General features: G+C 34.6%; 2 protein-coding genes across 7 annotated transcripts in view; one reads left to right on the top strand and one right to left on the bottom strand.

Annotated features, from left to right (window-relative positions):
- LOC119076005 (dystrophin, isoforms A/C/F/G/H) overlaps nucleotides 1-23,119 on the bottom strand; it is a 339,975-nt gene that overhangs the window by 162,833 nt on the left and 154,023 nt on the right. The window lies entirely within an intron of this gene.
- On the top strand, nucleotides 12,280-13,379 carry LOC119076129 (trypsin 3A1-like). Its single transcript, XM_037182801.1, has 3 exons — nucleotides 12,280-12,539; nucleotides 12,599-13,039; nucleotides 13,110-13,379. Exons 1-3 carry the CDS (start codon nucleotides 12,296-12,298, stop codon nucleotides 13,289-13,291), a joined length of 867 nt encoding a protein of 288 aa, XP_037038696.1. The 5' UTR covers nucleotides 12,280-12,295; the 3' UTR covers nucleotides 13,292-13,379.

A 23,119-nucleotide genomic window follows, 5' to 3' on the forward strand; every position in this document is an offset into this window, starting at 1 on the left:
AACAGCAGCAGCCACGTTGAAAATAAATAAATAAAAATATTTTTTTCCCGGAGTCGTTTATGGCTGTGTCCCCTTTCGACTGAACCGAAAATCGTTCCAAATGAAATCAATTTTTTTTTATTGAATTTTTGTATTTTCGTGAACCGTCATAGTGGGTTGATAACGGAGCCTAGCGGTGCGGTTACATGCAATGGGCACAATTTTTCGTCCCGTTGTGTATATGAAAGAAAAAAAATTATTTTGAAAAAAAAATCGGAAAATTATGACATAACATCAATTTGGGTATAGAGACGAGAGATCGTGCACGTTGAATATTAATTCCCAGATTCATTTGAAATATATTGAGGATAATCGTGATTGGAATGGCTAAATAATCTTCTGCTGATTTTACTTTGTTCTATTTAAAATGCAGTAAATCAAACTGAGAGAAAAAAAATGTCACATCCTTATCAACCGTCCCGCCACATACACTATACCACTTTGAGTCGGAAAATGTTACAAAACGTTCATAATGTTTTAATTTAATTTGCTGTCGTTTGATGGTACACTTTCCACTTTCCACACTTTGCTCTCTCTCACACACACGCCACATTACATGATTAGCAGTGACGAAAAAGTCTGGCGAATGAAGACAATTATTCACATAACTTGGCACGCTGCTAATTGAAAAGTACACTCTCTTTATAGTACCACAACTATGTCCTTTTACGGTGTAATTAGATTTATTAAAACTTTTCAACTTAATAATTAACAAATGACATGTTGAAAGTTTACATATAATTTGAATGAAGCGGGGAAAATGTATAACTTTAACGTTACGTTTGGAGCTTTCGTTCCGTTAGCGCTGCTCGGGGGCCTTATGGTTACATAATTCATTATGTATGTGGTTATCAATAAAATGTTCATTATAGAACTGGTCGGTGTTATTATAACATTGTATCAATGTCAATGTGAGAACGAAACTTTTTTGTTGCAAATTTGTCACGCAAAATTCGTACATATGGCACGTGATCCGGAAAAGTTATACTATTAAATCAACAAAATGTTTGAGTTCATAAAATGCCGATGTTGTTGAATTTTCTGATGGCTTTTATCCATTTATTGATCCCAATCGGCAACGTTAGAGAGTAAATGAAATTGTTTGTATGATGACTATAATATTTCCATCATCATGTTTACCAACTACAGTCAAAGTTTCAAAATGTTCTTTTGATCAGAATATTGAAGCGGAATTGAAACAAAGTTTTAATTTTATTGGATAAGTCGTAGTTTGTACTTAGTCCTTCACAATATCAGGAGAATTGCTTTCAGTTTGTTGGTTGTTTAAAGGGCTTTTTCCAGGAATTTTTCACGTCCATTCCTAGACATTTTTACAAATTTCCTTGTTTGGTGCAATGGGGCTGCAATAGATCTCATTTCAGCTTAATTGTTTGTTAATTTTTAATTTAGATGTACTTGGTGCTTAAAAAAATGATTTCCTGTGGAGGAAAGACCATGCTGCAGCACATGTCCTAATTTCAGTATTGAGACTTTTTACATCACATTGTCAATCATACCTTGCATCATTTCTCGCACGCATGACACGCTTTATGAACGATCTCTAACGTCTTCCCTAGCACTAATTCGCGAGCACAATAAGTCAATTAGTTGTTTAGACATTTATATCTCGACTTGTAGCATAAAAGCATTTGCCATTGGTGCGAGTTACAAAATCCCAACTCATCAAAAAACAAATGTCTAAACGATTCCCGGGAAATCTTTTCTCATTTACCGTTTTTCCCGTTTCCCTGTTTTTCAAAATCGACGGTAAATGCATTCCCTAGTTGTAGGTAATGGAAAAATGGAGTGACTTAATTTAGATCTCCTCTGCTGGATTGAACCAAAATACCGTATCGCATTTAAGTAGAATAGAAAAGTAGAATATTTCGGTGGAATGCAAAAGAAGCTTAAAGCTCTCGAAAGCTATTTAAAAGCAAATACACAAATTGCTTAACACGGCATTCGAGGGGTGTGACGAATCCTACCATCTAAGCCTTCGATTATCCTGTTGTAGTTTTCAATACTATTATTTGGAATAACTCATGGGATCAGTATTATCGTTTGAGTTCGAGCTCAACAATTCCGCGTAACCCAAAATCACGATATGTATAGCAAATATCGTTCGCCATCTTTATTGGCTGATATATTCCCACGAAATCCAAATTTCTATACTTTATCGGTGTCCAATTTCTACCGCAAAATCAATATTTAATATTTATTTATTTATTCAGTGACAAAACAGATGTTTGGGGTTTATTGTTTTGCATAAAAGCTTAAGAAATTGCTATGCAAAATACTGTTGTTCCTTTTATAACCATAAATTTACTGGAAGGTATATATCGAACATTTTTGAGCATAACTTAAATATTAAGAACACCGAAAAGCTGTGTGTGTGTATAAAATCGGTAAAATGTTTTATTATAAATACACTTGGAACTCAGATGTTATATCGATGTGTAATATATTCGGTTATGGGTTTGATCAGCATGACAAGCACAATTTTGGAGTGTTTGACTTGAAGAAGGATTTTGGATTGGGGATGTGAAAAGATTGATGAAGAAATACTTTCGAGTTAACAGATTTCTTTAAGATTAATTTTGGGACCATGAATATGATATTCGGATTCGAATGCATACTTAATTGAATGATGACAAGACGCTTACCGGTTTTCTGAATCAATGATTTGATTGTGTGAGTTTCTTTTTTCGTCCGTCCCGTTTAGATTTATTAATTCAATTTTACCGAATCTACTGGGGATATCGCTTGAAAACATTTACGATTGTTGTTCACATTAAAAAGATTGTTCTTCGTGACAGAAAATATTGATTGGCATCCAAAAATGGCGTACTGCTAGCTGGATATGTTTAGTTCAAATTATGGATTTTATTCGATCGGGAAAACTACCGAAAAATTACCTAGCACTGAGGCAATCAAAGGATTTTTGTGTCCAAAGAATCACATAGCTAGCATAAATATACAGAGACAATCTCTTGGAAAATATTTGCTATATTTTCTGTAATTATCCCACATTTCCCTAGATTTTCTTTAATTTTCTAAAAAAAATGTTTTTGGTAAAATTTGGAAAAATTCGGGAAAAATTTGGAAAATTTTTGAAAGCGCCACCTGCGTCGACACCATTGCTGTCTCTTATATAAATCAAACTTCAAAAGCCGCTGGGGCTGCAGCTAACTTTGCATGTTCAAAGAAGGAGGATTTATATGGAGAAGTCATTCAGAATTATCATTTCTTGCCTTTTGCTGTCGAGACTTTCGGAACATTCAGTGAACCTGCAAAATTATTTGTTAAAAGACTCGGCCCTATTCTAAATTCAAAGTCTAGAAATATTCACGCTAAATCATTCTTAATACAAAAAGTAAGTCTCGCTATCCAGCGTGGAAACGTAGCCGCGATCATCGGAACGATTCCACAAAATGCGAAGATATAAGAAGATTTTTATTTAAATGGTTAAACTGAAATAGAAAACTTAGCCGCCGATTGTAAATTTTGATCATTGTTATAATAAAATTGTTTAAAGAAATTTTGAAAACGTTGGATTTTCGAGATCCTCGCTGGTATCGCTATCCCAACTGTCGAGTACTGCAGTTAGCAAAAAATTGAAGTGAACAAAATGCAAGAAAAACAATGGAGATGGTTCTATACCCGCAACTATGGACAAAATCATGTGTTCCATCTTTTCATTCTTTCATAGCTCCTCCATGTCGAATCCACATCATTGCTACATCATTTCAGATGAAGATATTCCAGTCGTATTCACAACATTAACGAAATTTTATCGCCAAAATGAAATTTACTCGGTTAAGCTTTCACAGTTGTTGTACAGAACTGTAGGAGTAGTTTCAGGCTATTAGGTTTCGAAAAATTTCACAAAAGAAATCACTTAAGACATATTTATCCCAATAAATTTATTGTTCGGGTTGAATGCATTCAAAAAGGGAATTTACGCAATTTTTATCAATGGCATACCCTGGTCTTATCGGTCAAATTTTAGACAAATATTTTCAATTTACCCGACACTAATAGCGGTTCCATTCATCCCTTTTTTGTGATATTTTTTTTCGTCTTTAAAGATCCAATAAAATAAATCTTACGAATATTTGCGGTCATTCATTGCTTTCTTTCACATACGTTGACTTCTAAACCCTTTCGATGACCGAGAAAACGGATTTTTCTGTACGGTGAAAAGGTTTTCATTTATGCGTCATCTTCAAAAAAAAATTTGTTCTCCTTCTTTAATAAAGAATCCATTAAGGTTTTTCGGATAGAAGGTTTTGGCTACCTTAGAAGAAGAAGATTCTGTAGACTTCGATTAATTAGTTGGTCTGGACAGTTATTAGTGATGAATTAGTAATTGTCTTACTCTTAGCAAAGGTTATATTCTTGCATTGCGAATTTAAATAAACCACCTGCCACCCCACTAATGTCACTGTCATGTTATAAATGGTACGGGTGCAGCAAGTCTTATTTAGCAACAGTAAAAAATTTCTAAAATTACAAATTTTTTCTTTAAAAAAATCTTTTATAACCAACTGTCCTTTCTCCGTTAAGAAAATGAAATTATTTTACTTTGAACGTTGTACAACATATAAAAACATTATGAGGCGAACCCGTGAACCGTGTATATTGTAGCTTCAAGATCAGCGTAACATGTAATGAAAATCTTCATTTTAATTTCAATGCAGAGCGGTAAATACACCTTCTTTTCAGGCGATGATGGTTTCAATTTTTTATTTGTTGCTCTATACTACAAACAAGCACATCTGCTATCATCGTTTTAAATTACACGAAAGGAAGCATCCCTCGAAATGATGTTTTGCAAATGAAAATTTCAGCGGAAAAATTAATCAAAATCTTGTAGACGTTGATTGTATATGTATTTTGTGCCGCATATTGTATGTATATATATGTTGATACGACTCCGAGGATCCATTTGGAAAATACAATCACTTTGGGTGGTGTACACATTTGCTTTATTCTTTGTGTCAGATAAAACTTGTGTACAAAACAACGAAAATTTCATCAAGTGTTTTACAAAGGTACACAATACACAATGTCATTAACGTTTCTGAGAAATTTTCAAAAAAGTATTTTTCTTTGGCTGGTTTTGATGTCAGTAATAGCATACTATGCATGTACCAATTTTCTTTGTTTTCTTTGTAGAAGCTTGAAAACCACAACAATTTGGGAATATCAAAAATAGTTATTTATGCAACCCAGTGACAGTCTACACATCTAGTTCCCAAAAAAAGTTTCACTTTCCGTCATTCGAGTTGAGAAAAAATTATTTTATTTGATACGAAATTGGTTTCCACGCCAGTCGAGTCTTTCACTAGAGTAGAGTACTTTAAGAAACCGTTTCGTTCTCCTCTGCATTATCACTAGCTCATGTCCACACAATTTCCGTGAAATCAAACTCAGATACCTCAGAGAAAGCTAGGTGCTGAATTGATGTCTCGCCTAAATGTAGACTACATATGCACACAAATTGAAGTTACATCATTCTGTGTATTCATCTTTGCAGCCAAAAAGCACAATGCCAAAATGATGAAGCGATGTGAGTTTTCGGACATTTCAATGCGATGTAATTCCCTAGAAAATTCTATGATACGAGAATTGAACCCATTTTGGTAGAAGACCCGTCCGTAAAATGTTTTGCAATCATATAAGCTTTGCGGTAGGAAAAATATTTTTCAATGTTCAAAAATCTGTACTCAACCTACATATGCTTCTACCGCAGCAATAGAACGTGAGATCCGATTAAACTTTTTGTTCTAACTAAATAAACAAGCCAGCTTAAAAAGGTCAGGTGGAACTGTCCTACGTAATAAATTTAAAACTCCACACAGTGCATTAATCGACATTGATTTCCGTATCATAAAAAAATGACTTCTCTCGACTTGAATTTATGTCTAAGGAATTGAAAATGACTTTTCAGATTTCATTCAGGTTTTGATTAAACTCATATTCATCCATTTACGACACTCCAAAAAGTTATTATTATTGAAATAAAAGCTCTCTGTTGCTAAACAACAAAGCACATACACTTCTCATTTCTCTTCGTTCATCGAGCTCCCAGTTTATCAACTTCTTTGTTTTAATAGAAATATTATTTCTCTGCGGTATTCATGAAATTAAATTAAAACGTTGAATATGATGTCACCTGACGCATTATAAATTGATTTAAGCTTCTGGTTCTTTTCGTCTTCTTCTTCTTCTTCATCTCCATGTTATTCCACATCGTTCAACCTTATTAAAGCATAAAAAAAAGGAATTTTTCCCTTACGAATTCTTTATATCCAATCTAAATAATTATCTTCCATTTTTCCTGAAGTGCACAGAGAGTATCCAGTTTATTGTGTATATTTTTAACATCATGATAAACCACTTTATGTGTATAAATCTCATAAAACGTGTTCTATCTGTTACAGAACGAAATACTCTCGGCAGCCAGAGTTGATATAACTCAGCGAATATTCTTTTTTTTTAGCAAAGAATTGGTTGTATGTTTCGTATAGTGTACCACTGTATAGTGGCGCGGTTGGTTTAGTTGTTGGGGGTGGATTGGTGGTGGAATACTTAAAATAAATTGTACTGCGGTGTGGAATTACTTAAATTGAAAACATCAAAACGGATTGTATGAAAAACGAAGTTCGAAACCGTTTTTCTTTTCTCTACTACCAAATCAGACGTATAAATAACATTGTAAAGTCAGTGTGTGAGAATATATATACTTTCTTCAGCTTTGCTTGTCTTATGTTCCGTATGGGATTTCAGTTTTCTTCTTTCTCTCTTATCTACTTCTTTCTGTAAATATTTTGCTTTACATCCGACGAAAGATAGATGGTCATTTCCGACATACAAATAAATATACTCGAATGTTTACAAGTAACGAGACAGACACCTCGCCTAGTTCAAAAAAAAAATTTAAATTTCCGACCAAGAAAAAAACTTGAAGAAGCTCAGACAACTTCGGTTTTTATGATCAATTCTAAAAAGGTTGACTGAGGAAAATATTTTTGTATTATAAACTGCACCGTTGATGGAGTGTGGCTCAAATAAAAATGCTTTGAGGAGATTATTGAACTACATGTGCGGAAGAATAAAATCTGATCCAATTTCTGGTTTGTGTATTTGCACATGCACAGCCCACAAAATCTACAAAAACGGAAATGGAGAGTTTACGACATTTTATGTCAGCGTTTTTCGGCTTGATGTGTTAGCTGATTATTGGCGGTAATATTCCTAAGCAAAGCATTTCAAACTTGAATTCTCAAGCGTGAATTAAAGGAGTATGAATGTTCAAGTGACTTTGTTCAAAATGTGCTGAATAGCTGGTTAGATAATCTATCGCTCAACTATAGAAATAATCGTTTGGCATGCAAGGTGTTATGAGTTTAATCCGATACTACCATCAACAACATTCGTTGTCTTGTTCGTTGTGTAGTTCGAGCAAATTTCACGAGCTTAACAAACAGTAAAGAGCTATGATGACCTAGAATATGCAGGCGTTCAGAACTTCTTTCATTTATTTTACTTGTATCAATTAGTACGTAAGTGTACCAGAAATTAGTATAACAATGCGTTGAATAAAGAAACGAGCATTTAAGAACGGCAAAAGTGTACGTAAATGGAATGAGTTTTTGTTATTTCGTCGATTGAATTTTCTCCATGAAAACGTTTTAACGTTCACGAAACTCGAGATTATATTTTCGAAGTCATTTACACTTCAGAGCATTAACAAAACAAGATGATAAGAAGGGAGTGAGTAGTAAATGGCTCGAGGGAGTTTATCGTCGGATTGTGCAAATGATCATGCTATACACACACAAATTTACGTAATTTTTAGGAAAAGCCATCAATGAAAATAAGAAAAGTTGAAACAGATTCCATTTGTTCGTTTAGAGACCTCACTAACAGCCTTTTTGACCAATAATAAGTTCAGTCTGAACCACAATGACCGCCTAGAACTATGCAAATATTCATAAAAATCATTGAATCACTGAATCAGTGTGTACATTGTTGCAGCCACCAAACACACTTCAACTATCCAAATTATGAAGCTTGCGTGAACTTTAGGACTTTATCAATGCGATATAAGCGCTTGAAGGACTGTGATTTTGGTGGAAAGCAAGTACGTAACCACTGAGTCGTTCCGACCGTTACCACACAATCAGAAATCAATGCAGCTAAAATTTTAGGCCCCTTACGTGTTTTGCTTAGGCATGGGCGATAATGAAAATGATTATCGATAATTATCAATTATCGATAATCGATAATTATCGACTTTTTTTATCGAAAATTATCAAAAAAATATAGATAATCGATAATTATTGATATTTTGATAATTATCAAGATATCGATAATTCGATATATCGATATTTCGGTCCGAAAATCCGATATTTATCGATATATTCCGATATATCGGTATATTATCATGAATTTTCAGATAAATATCAAAATATCGATTTTTTGATAATTATCGAATTTCGATATTTTGATAATTATCGATAATTTTGAACGCCTCCCATCTCTAGTTATGCTCAAAATAGAGGAGTTTTATGTGAGCCGCGGATTCCTGGATCACCTGATACCTTATCCTGGTTAAAGCATAGACCAGATATAATCTTTCTGGACCTGTACAGATCAGGTCAGGTAATCTTTAACTTGATTTACAAAAACTGGAGCTACGAACGAGCTTACGTTTTGTTACACTTCGCAACTCATTTTGCACAAGGAAAAAGGTTTACTTCGAATTTAATCGCTCTTTGTGCAGTAATTTTAATTGTTTTACGTTTATCTCATTGAGGAAAGTTTAGTTTGCAACATGTTGCACAAACTGAAGTTTTGTAGTAGTCATCCCCTTATCCATACTGAGTCTGCACAGATGGAAGTCTTCGGCGTGGTCTTCAAAAATCAACTTTGTGGAACGATGCACTCAATATACCATTTTGATGTGTTCTATTTTGACATTGTTGTTGTCGTACATTATTTTCGAATTTTATCGGCACCAATTATTTTGAAAAGTAGCGCACATTTTTGCCTGAATCTAATTAAATTTTACGATCTACTATTACTTGCCGGTACGCCTACAATTACGTTGATTGACGTTACATAAACGATAAGCGATGACAGCAAAGGGTACCGGGTGCAAGTGAAAGTAAATGGAACCGAGCATAGGTAGAGGAAAAATTGGTCAATTCATTTTCATTTTGCAATTGTTGATGCCGAATTCATGCTAAAATGAATTCTTAAAGCATTTAACTGACATCAACTATGATCATCGCGAGGGAAAAATAACCCAAAAAAGGGATTCTCCTTGTAGCTCCTGCATAACGCTTCCCCTTCGCCCTGAAGGGAATTACCAAGAGTTATGTGAGAGTTACACAGAGTCCTAGAGTTAATGATTTATGGCAGGTGGTCTGTCACTGGATGTCGTGTGATTAGAAATTAGGATAATTACGAGATATTGAAATGGATCATGTGTGCGCGCGTTGTCTACCCTGTCCATCAAACATAGAGTTTTGCATGACCGTCATTTATTGACAGCCCCAGCCCAATTTGTAACGGTGAAATGTTTTCAATTTTATTTAAACTAGGTCCCACCTTTTGGGCGGGTCGGGTCCCTTGACTGATAATTTTTCCAAAATAATTAATCAATTAAAGTGAAAGCAAAACAAAATTATCGAGCCTCATTTTTGTCAACTGAATTTCAATTGTCAAAAACCAGACTAGATCATTTCATTTTGCTTTTACCTTATATTACAGAATATTATAATCAAGGTTCTGAAAGAATTTTGTTTTTGTGTGTCACCGCCTTCGTGATCAACTCAGGGTTGTCTTAACCTGGTTCTTTCAGGTTTGATTATCTTATTTTATTTTAACTGATTTTTTCATCTGGGTGAGAATGGACAATTCCTGAAGTCCACGGTATGGATGTAATAATCTAACACAATTCTCAATTTGATACATTTACTTCTACAAAAATGAAATATTGTCACTTTGTATTCGTTTATATTGTGCAATAATCCAATAAGACCCGAGTTGTTAACTAATGCAGTAAGATACCGCAACTCGTGTCAATTACGGCCTTCGATTCGCTCTAACCGCAAACTTATCGCTCGTCCGAGCTGTCTAATATTGCAATACGATACCGTAACTCGTGTGAATTACGACCCTCGCTTCGCTCGGGCCGAAAACTTCACACTCGTCGGAGTTGTCTAATGTTAGAATTGCTTGTTTGTAATACTATATGCTTACTGTATATGTAATTTCAGGTACATCCGCCGACATTTCAAATGTCTTTTTTGTTAGGAATTTGACGTTTTCAATGAATTCCACTCAATCCACACAACTCACACTCTGTCTGTATCAGTATGATCCGCTGTGGTTTCCAAGGTTGTATTATTAGAAGGTTGCGCCAACAGCCTTTTTCGTGGTGGCATTAAATAAAAAATAATTGCCGTAGTGCATTGTATTTTAAATTAGGCGAATTCTTCGCTGTGGCATTATTGCGAAAATGAAGTAACCAGAACGAAGATAAATACCTAAATATCAATAATATCACTGTAGTAACCATTTTTATTTCTCCATTTACCATTTACCACAAAAATACTCCGTGTGAAAGAAAAAAAAATGAATTTTTGCTTTGTTTACTTGACAGTTCGCTATCTCAAGGAGTACTTTTTTGTTGAGTGGCAACCATACTTAAGTTAATGCGGTAAATTATTTTGTTTTCTTAAAAGTCATACAATCGCTAAACCGAACTGGTGTGCATACGTTATTTTGCACCAGCTGGTCACATACAATTCCAAATGGGACCAGCTGGTGCAAAATAACGTATGCACACCAGTTCGGTTTAGCGATTGTACGACAGTCCTAAAAGTTTGTTCCAATTAACTGTTAATCCGAACTTTGACAACAGGAACGACAACGACTTCATTCAAAACAGACGTATCTTCTTCTCTCAGTGAAGGGAATCATGATCAATTACCAATAATTATCAATTATCAACATAGTAAATGGAATAGCTTCCGACCTTAATCTCGGGAATTCCATTCCTCGTCGATTAAAAGAAATTTTATTAAAATCGGTTAAGAATTATTACTCAAGTTATCGTCATGATAAAAAAATGGTTACAAACAATTACGTTTTTGATAAATAACATTTCATACAATATCGCCACAACACATTAAATTATCATAAATTATCACAAACTCAATTATCAGCGGTATAATATCATGTATTATCAAGTATCAACAGAGTAAAATCCTGTTTTCTGGAATAGTTTCCAGAACCTTATATCCCGACATAGCCCACCTTCTAAAAAAATCATCAAAATCGGTTAAGAATTACTCAAGTTATCGTGATGACAAAAAAAAATGGCTACAAACAATTAAGATTTTGATAATTTTTCATACACTGTACTGTAAAATGTTACCAACATTTTAGGGTATTTTCTGGCGTAAGACCCTTGACTTCAGTCAAAGGAACAATATTATTATTACCAATTATTAGCAGATACTTATTTTTCTGAAATAGTTTCCAGAACCTTATACATTGCCCATCCTCGAACTTAACCTCAGAAATCCCATTCTTCTACGTTTTTAATAACATTTTCTATAATATCACCACAACACATTAAATTATCATTAAATTATCATTATCACAATAGCAATTATCAGCACTGTATTATCAATTACAATTATCAATAAAATCATGTTTTTCTGGAATAGTTTCCAGAACCTTATCCCGACATGGCTCATCTTCGAACTTAAGTTCAGGAATTTCATTCCTAGTCGATTAAAAAAAAATCATCCAAATCGGTTAAGAATTACTCAAGTTATCGTCGTGACAAAAAAAAATTATTTCAAACAATTAAAGTTTTGATAATTTTTCATACACTGTATGGTTACTAACATTTTAGGGTATTTTCTGGCATAAGACCCTTGACTTTCAGTCAAGGGAATTAGTCCAAGGTAACCGGTAATTAAAAAGAATTTGGTTTCTTGATAATCTGACAATTTGCTTGCACTTGCACCAACATCAAACTTTGTTTTAATCACATTGTTCAATATCAGTACAGTAGTAATCGCATTGCAATTTTATAGAAATAATTAAAATTAATTAGAAGACAACGAATAGTTCAAATTGAATTAAATATTTTCCATTGCAATTATTTATTTTACTATAAAACGACAGTGAAATTGTCATTTAAAGCCAGTCACTCCAAAGAAGGAAAATGTACCGCATTATACTACTGTCAATTGTTTCAATTTTGTCGTCAGAGACGACATTTGGTCAAGATGAACCAAAAGGACCGGAAGGACGTATTTATGGTGGATATCGAACCGATATTCAGGACGCAGCGTACATGGCCCAAGTTTATAGGGTTGATGGAGTTCCGATACCTGGAAAACCAGTCAAGGCAGAACAGTGCGGCGGTTCAATTCTGAAACCAAATCTAATACTAACAGCTGGACATTGTCAGTCACTGTTGAGCGTAGAAATTCATTTCTAATTTCTTTTTCTTTTCTTTTTCAAGGCGTCAAAGATTTCAAAACCGGCCACGTGTACGGACCCGATCAATATTTTATCTACGTGGGTTCAAGTATGAAACAAGGCGGAGATGTGCATACAGTGAAAAACGTTCACCTTCATCCAAAATACCAGGGCCCTGAAAGCCATTATTTCCACGATATGGCTTTGCTTGAATTAAATGAAGCTATCTCACTCGATCAAAATAAGGCAATTGTACCCATAGCTCAGGCAAGCGACAAAACAAATCCCGGCGAGGACGTATTCGTTTCGGGATGGGGATTTAATCCAGATCATCCATCTGATAATCGTTTGTATCAAGTTCATTTGACAGTCAAGTCGGCGAAAGCATGTAAAGATAAAGTGGGAGGTGGAACAGTCAAAGAAATCGAGGAGCACAACATTTGCGCTGGAGGAAAAAATAAGGCTCACTGTCAGGGTGACTCAGGTTAGTTGGGTTGAATTGATTATGGTTCATTGTTACAAGAACGGATATTAATTACTTGTGTGTGACACAGGCGGACCGCTCATTGACTCGTTAACAAAACGTCAGGTTGGAATAGTGTCCTGGGGAACTAGAAATTGTACAAACTCATTGCCGAGGTATTACACTAAAGTTACAGACAACTTAGATTTTATTGAAAGCGTTATTAGTACGGCCAATGAAATGGACGATGCGAATTCGATGTGCGATGATTAATTTCGAACGGTAAAACTTCATAATAAAGGACATTATATGTGTACTATCGGTACTATCCTATCGATCAATAAAGTTTTGGTTTGCAAACTGCAGCGCCTTTTACTAAGACTCGAAATACTTGTGACTTGCGACTTCGTCGAACTACAGGCAAAATGTTGTTCCTTACATACGCTTAAAGGTTTTTTATAGTGAATTCTGTGCCAGAACTCGCCTCCAGCTCGCCTTCGATTCTCTGAAAGGACCTTTCTGGCATTTCTTTTACAATTTAAATAAACTCCATTTTTGTTGGGAACAACAATTCAGTTTAATAAAATATTTACCCTCGACCATATACCGCACATTCAAACGATGTTCATTTTCAGTCCCGAATAACCATATCGCGAATGTTAAACGCATAAGCGTGGCTTTACAGCTGAATGGAAATAATTTAACGAAACAAAATGGGCTGCAAATTTCACAACGGTCGTTGTGTGGCAACAACTCAAACAACAATTCGCGACCATAATAATGAATTATATGTATGTTACATTGCCATGGAATCCAGTTGTTCGGAAGTTCCAACAAGGTATGGGTATGGGTTGGGTATGCGTGCGTTCATATGAGATTTTGATTGGTTTTTTAGTTTTGCATTTTTCTCGTCAATGAAATATTTTCATTAAAACCTTACTCTGTTGCGGACAAATGAATTGAAACGTGAGGGGAAACTGCAGAGCTACGCAGACCCGCACGATTCCTTAGTGTAAATCTAAAAAGTGTCTTTCAATATTTAATTGGTGCGAACCAGGGCCTAACATTTGACACACAATTTGTTAAACTTCGTCAAATATTAGGCCCTGGTGCGAACTTTGAAGGACGGGATCAATTTTTGTTTAAATTCACTGTAGTATATGTAAGTGAATGATCCAGGTTCGATTCCTGTGTCAGACAAAACTTCAAATAGAACTTTACCCAAATACAATGAATTTGTATTTATGTCTAGCCTATATTTAGGCGAGAAATCAGTTGTGCGTCTAACTGCCCTCAGAACTTTCGAGGCGTATTATTGACCTGATTTCTGAACACCGTGTTTTTATGAGAATTGAGCTCGGCTTTGCCTTGGTTCAACTATCACAACGAAATATTTTTCTCTTTGTGATTTAGTTGTACTGAAACTTCTAGGTCCCCGCAGGGATATGAAACCTGCGATTATCCAATATCATGAGTAATTAAAATGGTTTTTGTTTGATTGTTGTCGTAAGGCTGAATGACCCTTTTTTAATATCGACATGCAATATGGTCATACGCTCAATTTATTGGTACGGTCGACAGTGTAGCAATATTGATTGTGTAACTTGAAAAATATGAATTTTTCGCTAAATAAAGTTAAATTATTTGAAAAGCAGCGCTCCATGCATAATGAAAACTGTCTATCATTTTTATATGAACACAAGTCGGAAAACTTATTTTCATATCTTTAATATAAAACTTCTCTCCCTTTCTTTCACAATTTCTTTTGCTGTTGTCGGTACTTTCTATTTTTCTTTATCATTTGTATAATGGAAAAATCTTACACACATCTTGCATGTACAATGTACATTATATTGTTGTCGCATAAGAAGAAAAAGCACTACAACGAGAACTGTTAACTTTTTTCCACCGGAAATGCATATAAATCATTCTTCTTAGTTTCTCTTTTTGTTAAAAGGAACGAACAAAAAAAAAGAATTGAAAGAATTACATTTTAGCACCGACTAGGGAATGAAAATGGTTTCGTAATCGTAGTCTTGAACTTAATGAAAAAGAAAAAGTAGAAAAACAAATGGAAAGAAAGTCAACATAAACTATACCGGACCGGCCTTATGGGAGAGCTCAACAAATTCTTCTTTAGTCGATTAATCGTATACTTTGTCAATCAGTTCTATTATTATCGGAATTCATGAAAAAAATTCTAAAATCTTGCTGATAGCTGAGCGCCTGATACATTTTTGAAAATTTAGAGCTTCTTGTTAAACAAAAGATTTCGCCAAAGTAAAGACAAAAGCACTTATAGGGAAACGCTGTTTGGAAACTAAAGCTCAAATGTAATAGATTTTTGTATGTTTCTATTACATTTCTATCGAAAAATTACTAATGTCAGCGCTCTACTTTTTGTCAACCAACTTCACTACTCTGACATTTAATGGATAAAGTTATCTACCAGAAAATGAATGAATGAAAATCTTTTCATATTTAACACTTAGCTGCTTTTAAGTTCTGAAGTTGTAAAATTTAATAGGGGCGCCGACTTCTAAGGACAAGTGAGGCTTGGGCACCACCACTTGAAGATTGATTGAAACTGGGCACTAGTACTTTTACAGAAAATTGAATGAAAAATGTCTTGTGGGCGCCACAAGTACAAGTCGACTACTGCCGGTTGTGAGAGTATCGGTAATAGCCACCACAAATATCTAGACCTAGCCGTGACCTATTCAATTTAATATTTCCAAGTGTCACGACCTTTTCGTGTGCTCGCCTAACTTGGGGAATAACTTTTATCGTTTTTTGACGGGAAACGAATGAACTTTTATTTGCATTGTTACGCAAAGTTTTTTTTACATTATTCAAAATCACAACCCAACAATTATATTAATGTTTATTCTCATTTTTCCCGATTCAATTCATGATATAAAATAAACGAAATCATACATCAGTAACAGCGCGGCGCGCAAAACGTGTAATAAAATATTACAATACATAAAAGTCTCATAAATATTATACAATTTTGTTCTTCATGAAAATTTTTCGGAAACTGAAAGACGAAAAACCCCCGTCTACCTTATACATACCGAAATGAAATATGATGTCTCTTTAAGCTGTATAAATTCAACTGTAGTTGCTGTGAATGGGACTATATACAATGTACGTTAGATTCAATGTAAAATGGAATGTATTCGGTCACAATATACGATCACCACGGGATGTACAATGCTTTACGATATATCTATTTTCTATATACCCGTTTCGAGGATACATCTTTTCATTTTGAAAATTCTTAGTTTATTTTAGTTTATTTTTCTTCCAACACCCCAAGAGAAGTACATATACCGAAGAGTAATAGCGAATATATAGAATGCGATTGTTGATATAATGTATGAATAAATATGGAAGGACATTCGGAATAAATCTATGGGATAACAGGAGGTGAGAAAAGAAAAGAAAAAACTAACCGTAGCGATTCTCACTCACCTAATGGTAAAGTGATTGGAATTTGTCTTCGATAATGTGACTACATTTCCTCGTACACAGCCCATTCGGTTGAGGTTTGAGATCCGGAATTCTGTCCGGAAGACATTGGTTTTCAATACACTCGTGAACAATCACAATAATAATTTCCAGTATATTCACTACTCTTTAAGGCCCTGTCCTGTCATTATCGAATTATTTTACTGTGCCAGTGGTAAGATGAGCTACAAACTTAGTGCCATTTATGATCATTAACTGGGAGCGAAATTATTAGTCGAAAATTGGTTCTCGTACTTTCACCGGACAAAAGCTCTAATGAGGGGATCAGCTGGAAAACTGCTGAAGCAATTTCGGGTCTAAATTTCTTTGACACCCTGTAACAAATGATTCAAAATAAATCTTTATTTCGACTTTCCAAAGTCCTCAGGACTTGAACCGCGGTGTTACATGATGTTAGAGAAACTTTATTGGAATATTTTGAATCAATTAAACCATTCAATGCTGTCTATAGAGTCAATGCAGGAACAGTATAGTACAGACTAGAACTAGACCACAGTTAAAAGTTTTGTTTGCAATTTTAATTTCCATCGGTTTTCCATTTGAAATGTTTTAATTGATGTTCCCATTCGTTACTATGTTTGCGCTTAAACCAACATACAGTGGAAGTGCATTGACAAATGTACCCTCCACATGATGTTAAGTTTCTAATTTCTTTGAACTGATTCGTAGTTTAACGACTGTGCTTCCACAGAGGAAATAAATTCCCTTTTCGGACTAATGAAAGAAAGCCTCAATTGCAATTGACAGCATCCACTTTATGGGATTTTCCTTTAGAAAAATCGGGTATCAAATGGTTGGGCCTGAGGCACACAACCAACAAATATGCTGTTTAATACAAAAACTAATTAAATATATTGTGTAAAAGGACACAACAATATTTCGGGTAAAACAATGCAATAATTACCCAAACACGAATGAGAAACATAGCCATATACACTGTCCATATATAGAACTGTACGTGCACTGATCATATCACCACGTACGTGTACAATAATTTCATTTTATCGTAAACCTAGGGTCCAACCAATTAGCATTCGTGCAATAATACACATAGAGCCGTATTCATATTCGTTTGGTATTCACATCCGGATCATTTATGACCTGGAACATAAATTCATTTAAAAATTCATGTTTTATTTTCGGACGAAAATGCACAGAGAATATTTCCACCAATACGAAACAATTTGGCCGTGTCTGACAAGAAGCAATGCGTTTAGCAGGATATTAAAATGGTAAATATTTAAATTTTTCAATTGTAACATGACGACGACGTTCGGATTATGAACAGGGACATGAATAATTCAGAAACATTTTCACACAAATCAAAGATCAATTTTATGTCGACCGAGAGCTCAATAACGAAGTGATTTGTAATCTTCGTAGAGCCAGTCAATAGCAATATGTTGTTCTTGATGGTGTTTACCACTGGTGACTGGGAAATGAATGGAACGAGACAGTTTCGTCAAAGGACGTGTGCTGTTGAAAACTCATTGACATTGTAACCCCAGCACGACCGTTCCCATTTTACTAATTTCGAAATATTATTATTATTCCAACGTAGTCGGTGAATTTCTCTCCGAAACATTTTAGCATACAATCTACACGCGTACGAACCGACCGAACAGAATTTAATTACTCCAAAACCATTTAATGCCAATTTGTCATTTGTATGGTATTGTTGCGATAAAGTAAAACTTTCAGATAATTTCGTTTTACACCCAAAAATAATCCGTTAACTCTGTCTTAACCGGTTTCAGTTTTACTTTAAAAGAAAAACTCAGTAAAGTTTAACAGCAAGAACAAAAAGAAGAATTGTCTACATACCAGAAGAAATCCCGTAGCTCAGAACACTTGCACAGAGATATTTCTATTTATGTTCTAAAGAGATTTACCGAAAGAAAAACTTTCAAAGTTTAAATATTTTTTCGCAATAAGAAAATTTGTGCACTTTTTTTTCTGTTCGTGTCTTAGTTGTTTCTTGTGACATAGTCGGGATTAAAGACGATTAAGAAGTTTTCGTTCCGTCTCACTCGCTGCTACTCCACAGAAAATGAATAGAAATATTATTGTTCTTGAAAATGAATGTGGATTTTGAAAGTTTTTTTTTTCAATTTTATTTTATGAAAAGAAAAGCATTTAGCACAAGAGCGGGAAAATTATTTATTTTCATTACTCAGTTCGTTTACAACTTTTCAGTTTGCAATTATTATCAAGGGAATCAAGGTTCGGTGTGGTATTTGTTCATTAGATTATTTCACATGAAGCATCTGTTCAAATTGATTTATCGATAGTTTCTGAAATACTGCTGGGATAGGTAAGACAGAAAAAATTGTAAAGCAAGAAAGGAAGCAACCATTTCGGACACCACATCCGATGTGGCACATGAAAGCATGAAAGCTCTATCAGACTAATAACTTTCCAACTAATTTATACATTTTAGGTTCTACTGCGGGATTCTTTTGAAAAACAGTCTAACGAAATCGGACGAGTTTAGCTCGAGTAATTTCTGTAAGAACGGTGTAATTATTCGGTTAAAAACTTTAACTACACATATTTCAGTGTGGATGAATTTCAAAGCCAATAGGTTCCTATTCGGCTCAATAGTACAAGTGATTACCTTTCTAATGACACCTCACACGACCCTGTACGGCTCGTGTAACTGGAGAAATTTTTGTAAGATAAGTGCTAATTTTCGGTTTTGGATCACCTTTCACCAGCCACACAAACTTCGAAGAATAGTTTTGAAAGTGGTTTTGGTTTCAAGGGTTGAATTCCTTTCTAGCCACATATCAAAAAGTCCACTGGAGAATGCGTCCGATTTCGGCAGGCTGTTTTTCCAAAGTGTCCCTCACTTTATAAATTGCAATGTTTTTATTGCAATGTATTAATGAAGTGGCAGAGGGCTGCGAGAAATGATAGCATTTGTTAAAAATTTAAATTTATTCACCGAACAGTATTCCAGACGAATGTCAATGATTTTGATGTTAAACATTATTGACTTGGAAAATGAGTAATTTTGAATAAAATTCTCGCAGTTTTGTTTGTTGTTTTTACTATTTATTTTGTGGAGTATGTATTTCAATCAATATATGATAATGATAATGGGATGTGCATTCAAATTAGTTGCGTAAAAACAAACAAAACTTTCGAATATTTTATAAATATGATATTTTGGTCAGCATCAAAGTCATGAAATGAAATTGTAAAAGAACATGAAATTATAATTTGAAAACCGCATCTCGCCACCGGTCGTTCCACACATCATTTCTCTAGAATTTTATTTTTCTATTCTTTTAGAATTAAACTTATATGTGGAGGTTACTTCCACATACGAAGTGCTATAAAAAAGAGCGCAAAAAATTGAGCATAATTTGTCGTTGCGAAGAGATGGCACAGCTTCGTGTCTACACTCCGAGGTGGTTCCAAAAGGAGCTTCCTAATTTTAAATGATGATGTGGATTAGGGCGTATCGAATTTTGCAAATTTTAAGGACCGCGATAGCCTGTGTGCGGAAAACGTATATCATCGAAAACTGTGTCCGGGCATGTGGTTGATGGATCCAATGGAGCCATGGAAATGCCTAGTGTACTGGAAGTGCTCGACCTCCTCTACCACCTCATACCACAGGCTAAAAAAAATCATTTGTCTCTCAGGAAATATAAGTCAAAAACCAAAAGGTCACATTTTCGATGTTAGGCAATCTTGGCAATGGCACCTTTTGGACCATAGGTTTCTTCGGTAGATTTGTAGAGTTTTCAAAGCTCTACATCCCGCTAGAACATTGTTTTCAAAAATACTCTCAACTTTCCGAATTATGACCATCGGAAACTTAAAGCCGCCCGGGGGGACTTCTTCCATGGCTCCATCGGATTCATCAACCACATGTCCGGACACAGTTTTCGATGATCTACGTTTTCCGCACACAGGCTATCGCGGTCCTTAAAATTTGTAAAATTCGATACGCCCTAATGTGGATAGTGAATAGACAATATTTAAGGTAAGGACACCCGAAATGTACACCAAAAATGTACACCAAAAATATATCCAAAAATCTCAGACCCTTAATTTCAAACTAATCCTTAAGGTTGTCGATGTATTTTTGTGGACGCAGAAACTTAATTTATAATACCAACCAATTGTGCAGACCTACACATCGAATGTAAATGATAATTTTATCGCTTCAAATCCTCTTAATTCTTCTACAATTCAAAATAGTATAGGAGAAGTGGAAGTGCCGTTTTCGTACACTGAATTTATATCCTTTGTCGTGCGACCATTTTGCCAATTTTCCTCGTTTCTTCTCGTTTTACTTTTTTCCACTTTTTTTTTTAAATAGGACTGTAATTTATGCTTGCAGAACATCGTTCTCGACATTACGACAAATTCATTGCTTTCGATTGTTTGTGTTGTGCTTGAATGGCTTTGTCGCTGGTGTTTGTATATAGATTTATATGTATAGTACATGGGAATCGGCATGAAAGTTTTGTTTTGTGGAAAAGCTAACTGAACTTACTTCAAGCGTAATTAAACATCTTATTTACGCAGGTGCCTATTTTGGATGTTAATGCAGTTTTCGTTTACAGGAACGAAAAGAAAAACGTGTTTGTACTTACGTAATTTATGGTTATAAGTAGAATAAAGATGTTTTTGCACTTCACTTACCTAAAAATAGACAAAAAAAAAGGAATTACAGATTTTTTGAGGTTAAAAATAATTCATAAAAAGATGCAACATTGCTGTTGGCTTACGATATTAAAAGTTTTTTTTTCTCTCTTCAAGTCAAGAGTTTTTTTTGGATTAAAACATTTTTTTTAATGCAGAGAATGTATAAAAAAAATATATTTTCGCCTGTGCTGGTGTATAAGAACATCCGAGTGTACACAGAGTCTTAAAAACTTTGATAATGAGATTACTCACCGACATTGTATTTAGTTAAGCGTCAAAAATATTTTTGCTTTGATTTACTTAAAATAAACTCTGCCATAAATTTTGCTTCAATAAATGGTTGGTTGAACCAACTTTATAGTTTCTGCACAACTTTACAACTAACTCTTTGCAGCATAGGGTTTGTGCTTTCTTTGCAAAATATTAAGATGTTTTAACGGGAAAATGATAGATAAGGTAGGACAGCAACAGTGTAATGAAAATCTAAATAGCGTAGTGAGTAACTCGTCTGCTTTCCACTACTCGACCGCAGACAGATTCGAACCGATTGTCAAATTTGTAAAAAAAATCAAAGCCGATTGAATCGGTTCAAGTGAAGTTGAGTGTTGAGTTCGTTATTTGATTCCTATTGAATTCGTTTCCACTTACCAATATGGCACAGAAAAATATTTCCGTAATGAAAGCGACTTGAGGAGTACAGCCATACGCAGTGAACTAGTATCGAAAACTGAATTCTTATCACGCTAACAAAATTTTCGTCGGCGCAATTCAGTAAAGAGACATATCTAACCTTTCACAGACGGAAAGCATATCAGCAATTTATTTATTGAATCTAGTACTTCATTCGATCTGAGTAAATTTCAAGCGATTATTTCAAATCTATTACTTCATTTTTCAAACATGCTTTTTACTGGTAAGACCGCATTAGTTAGAGAGCTTGTCGTTTATTTCTGCTGTAGTTATCGACAACAGATGATAGCCGTCCGAACTATCTGATGATAGGTTAATCACGGTCGGTGGGATTCAACCAATTCTATAACTAAAAAGTGGTTGCCAACGTCAATATTTGTCAATCCTTCTGCTTAGTCCGATTTACATATCCAATTCGTGGGACATTCAAACAAAAATCAAATTTTTATCAAATTATAGAACAGGAAATCCACTGACGAGTAGACTGATTTACAATATCACGATACAAGGCATTGTTCGTTAGTTTTGTCGTTTTTATTAACTACTTTCCGCTGAGCCTGAAGCAAAATTACCTTAATATCGTGGCAGATTACAATTTAATCCCCTACTCGAATGACAACCAAAAATGAAACCCAATCACAAGCTTCCCTTTTTGATGGATTTTATCTGAAATAGAGCATCCTTTCAAGTCGAGACTAATTTTATTCAATATTTCGAACATCCACGTTATTTCGGTGTAATTAAAATTCTATTTGGAGCTGTCATTGTTGTCATAAGAGCCGTTTTATTTGCTTGTAAGAGCACAACTGTATACTGTGTGAATAGTAAAGCATGAAGAAGATTATCGAACAATCTTCCCTCATATGTGTGTACGTTACAAGTTCCACTGTTCCACATATCATTGTCCGCACTACCAGTACTTAACTCGAAGATTACACAATAATGCGGAATATTATTTCGCTCAATTAACCAACGTCGTTAAACCGTCAATATTAGGCTCATAAGTAGGGATATTAAATCCTTGTTGTCACATCGGCATCAACAATATATACATACACGATCATGACGATGGTAATGATGATGATGGTGATGATGCGAGAATCCAACAATAACTTGTTAATCTGATGTAAAAAGCAAACAATTTGACGATACAATGAATAATTATTCTCACACTCACTCGCACCATCCAACCATTCCAATTATTAAATTCAC

This window comes from Bradysia coprophila, unplaced genomic scaffold (genome assembly GCF_014529535.1).
Source record: "Bradysia coprophila strain Holo2 unplaced genomic scaffold, BU_Bcop_v1 contig_232, whole genome shotgun sequence".
Lineage (NCBI taxonomy): Eukaryota > Metazoa > Arthropoda > Insecta > Diptera > Sciaridae > Bradysia > Bradysia coprophila.